This window comes from Suncus etruscus, chromosome 10, assembly GCF_024139225.1.
Source record: "Suncus etruscus isolate mSunEtr1 chromosome 10, mSunEtr1.pri.cur, whole genome shotgun sequence".
Taxonomy (NCBI): domain Eukaryota; kingdom Metazoa; phylum Chordata; class Mammalia; order Eulipotyphla; family Soricidae; genus Suncus; species Suncus etruscus.
The window spans coordinates 103,033,304-103,036,559 of NC_064857.1; the positions used below are offsets into that span (position 1 = coordinate 103,033,304).

At 49.2% G+C, this 3,256-nt stretch overlaps 1 protein-coding gene across 1 annotated transcript; it reads left to right on the forward strand.

The window, feature by feature from the left end:
* Nucleotides 1–709: 709 nt before the first annotated feature.
* Nucleotides 710–1,084, forward strand: PRR15 (proline rich 15). The gene has a single exon (XM_049781900.1). It carries the CDS (start codon nt 710–712, stop codon nt 1,082–1,084), a length of 375 nt encoding a protein of 124 aa, XP_049637857.1.
* The last annotated feature ends 2,172 nt before the right edge of the window (nt 1,085–3,256 follow it).

The following is a 3,256-nucleotide window of genomic DNA, read 5'->3' on the forward strand; positions in this document are numbered from 1 at the left end:
ATGTTGCCAAGTAGAAGGAGGGGAGAGGGAGCAGGAGCTAAAGGAAACAAATAAATTTTAAAAAGTCACGAACGTGTCGCTCGCTCTGAGCGGCAGGTAAGCTTCCCGGGGACATGGAGTGGGCGCAGGGTGCTGCTTCCTGGAACTACACGGTAGGAGAAAACTTTGGATGGTTTGATGGGGTCCCGCGCGCCGCTGACCTGCAGCTGACGCCTGCTTTCGGATGCGCATCCGGTTGTCGGGGGACGCTTGGGCCACGGGCCTAAAATCGGCACGTCGTCGGCTGAGCAAATTCGGGGCTGAGCAAACTTCCTCCCGCGTGCAGGCCACTCGGAGCGGAGGCCCGCGGACACCCCTGGGGTGCGGGGTGCGCGGACCCCGGAGGCAAGGCCAAGTTCACGTTCGTGAGCGCGAGCGTGGGCCCCGGCTCAGGCGGGAGGCCAGAAGGGGGCGCGCCGGAGACCCCCCTCGGCCTTGCGCGTCCCCGGGGCCGTGTGGCGCCCGACTCCACTTCGGGACGGAGCCGGGAGGGGGCTGAGAGGGGAACTGACTTCGCTGCACCCAGTAATCAGGTTTGGGGGTTGTTTCTCTCTCTGCAGCACCGCGCACCACCGGAGCGCCGACGCCGCAGCCCGCAGGCCAGAAGCCGGCGAGGGGCGCAGAGGGGGCCGGACCCCACCTCGAGAGAGGAAGTCCTCGGCCGCTGGCCATGGCCGACAGCGGCGGCTCGGGACCCTGGTGGAAATCGCTCACGAACAGCAGGAAGAAAAGCAAAGAAATCCCGGGGGGGCCGCAGCCCGCTGCCCAGCCCGCCCCCGGGGACCCCGCGTCCCCCAGCCCCGACTGGACTAGCAGCTCGCGGGAGAACCAGCACCCCAACCTCCCCGGCGGCGGCGCCGGCGAAGCCCAGAAGCCGGACAGGTGGGCCGGCGAGAAAGCTGCCAACAGCCGCCGCAATTTAAAGATCTCGCGCTCCGGCCGCTTTAAGGAGAAGAGGAAAGTGCGGGCCACGCTGCTGCCCGAGGGGGTCGCGTCCCCCGAGGAGACGAGCTTCCCCGGAGACCCCCACGAGGACAAGCAGTAGCGCCCGCGCAGCAGCATCAGGGTCGCCTCCTTCTCCCCCAGTCCCTTTCCTTCCTTCATCTACACCCGATCCCACCCAATTCAGAATATGCGCCGTGGAGGCCATCTATCTCCCTGGTTCTAGTGCTCGAGTGTCAATGGAGTTTCCAGTCTTTCGTGGCTCCAGCACTGACGATTTGTGTTTGGAGAAAACGAGGACGGGGCTCCAGAGGAACTTGGCAACGTTGTTTTGTCAAAGACTTGTTTTTGTGGCTTCCAAGGGTTGTGTCCCCTGGGGCCACCAGGAAGGTACCTGCGCGTTGGCGGCTCAGCTGGAATCTCCTCAAGGGAGAGGCAGGCTCGCATTCGGGATCTGCAGTTGGAGAGCACAGTTCTGAGAAATGCACTTTGGAAAGATTTGAGGGCAAGGACTGGGAGATGGCAGAAGCATTCTTAAGTGCAACTGAACTAAAGCAAAGTTGCTAGTAATGTCCAGCCCATTTTATTGTGGCCTATTAAAGTCGTTGCACTGTTAAACTCCAGATGACATTTGCACTTCCGTTGTCTATCGTCATACTTAAAAGCAGACATGCAAAAATCTAAGGTAGCTAACTGTTAATCATTTGCCATTAGATACTTAATCATTTGCCATTAGATACTTGTAGAGAGAACATTTCTACATACCAACAACACCCACCCACACCAGATGGCCAATATCTTTACCAAAAAACAATTCAAAAAGGGACTAATATCTTATTCCTAGATTCGTTTTACATTAGTGCATCTTGATAGAGTCTGACATAATGCTAACAACCCTTCTTTTCTATTTCCATTGTTAAGCTAATGAACTATTGTCTAAAAAGACTAACCCAGACCAAGCCCCTTTCATTATGTGCAAAATCGGGTTTCCCTCCCACTCCTTGCTTCCAGCATTTATTTTTTTAAACTGAAGTCTGCATTTACCTGTAATAAAGAGCCTTTCTTTTTATTACCAGCATGAAGATTGTTAACAAAAATCAACCTGTTTGCTATTCTTATGAACTTCAGGTAAAAGAGTAAATGAATACCACTTGCTTTCAACAAGTTACAAGAGAGTGATTTAGCTGTTAAGAGGCCCCTGGAATTTCCTCTGCCCAGTTCCATTCATTTACAAATATCAGAAATGCAGAGGAGGAAATTAGGGTGATGAGTGTATATTGTTAGATAATTTTAAAAAAGAACCTGATTGGAGTTTCTAAATCGGTTAATAAGAGGCAGTTTTGATGAATTAGTAATTTATACAAGACCAAAATGTTGATTGTCTAAAGACACTTAAGAAAGAAGCACAGGTAGCAGCAAAATCGTAGTTTACATTTTAACACACGAGTTTCCTCACCAAAGAACTTACTGCATGACGGGCGAGGTGGTGCTAGAGGTAAGGTGTCTGCCTTGCAAGCGCTAGCCAAGAAAGGACCTCGGTTCGATCCCCCTGTGTCCCATATGGTCCCCCAAGCCAGGGGCAATTTCTGAGCGCTTAGCCAGAAGTAACTCCTGAGCATCAAACGGGTGTGGTCTAAAAAAAAAAAAGAATTTATTGCAAGGAAAATTGTTTATATGGTGACAATGAACACCTAATGTTAGAAGAAAGTATGTAAGGTGTTGAATATTATCACAGAAAGACTTCTATTGTCTGTTTAGAACCATGAAAAACATGACCAAATTTTCATCAGAATCCTTTCTGGAAGAAGGATGTCTTCTCATCAGCTTTAAGTGAGCCTCCACTCTTGAAATGGCAAAAGAAAGCTCCAGGAGATGTGGATTAGCAGATGCTGTCAAAAATAAGCTTCAGGAAAAATGTCATCAAGTATTGCCATTACACTCTAGAAAATAAGCAATATTTGCATGAAATGGCAATCCAAAATGTTTTTCTCCTTCTAAGAAAACAGATTAGGATTGTACTGATTTATAAAAATGTAACCTGCAGAGACAAAATTACAAAATTGTATCCTGATTCTTGTCCAATTATACTGTTTCAGTGAACTTTTTTTTTAATTCTCATAGCCTTGCACATTTGACATTTCCCAAGACTCACTGTTTAGTTTTGTAGCCCTGTCAACTCTATAATTGCTGTAACTTATCAATAACAGACATATAGCAAAGGCGCTTATTAACATTAAGTCTAAGGGTGTTTCTCAAAGAATTTAAACTGCTAATG

Coding starts and splice junctions, on each gene's coding strand:
- PRR15 (XM_049781900.1), top strand. CDS start 710: ATGGCCGACAGCGGCGGCTCGGGACCCTGGTGGAAATCGCTCACGAAC.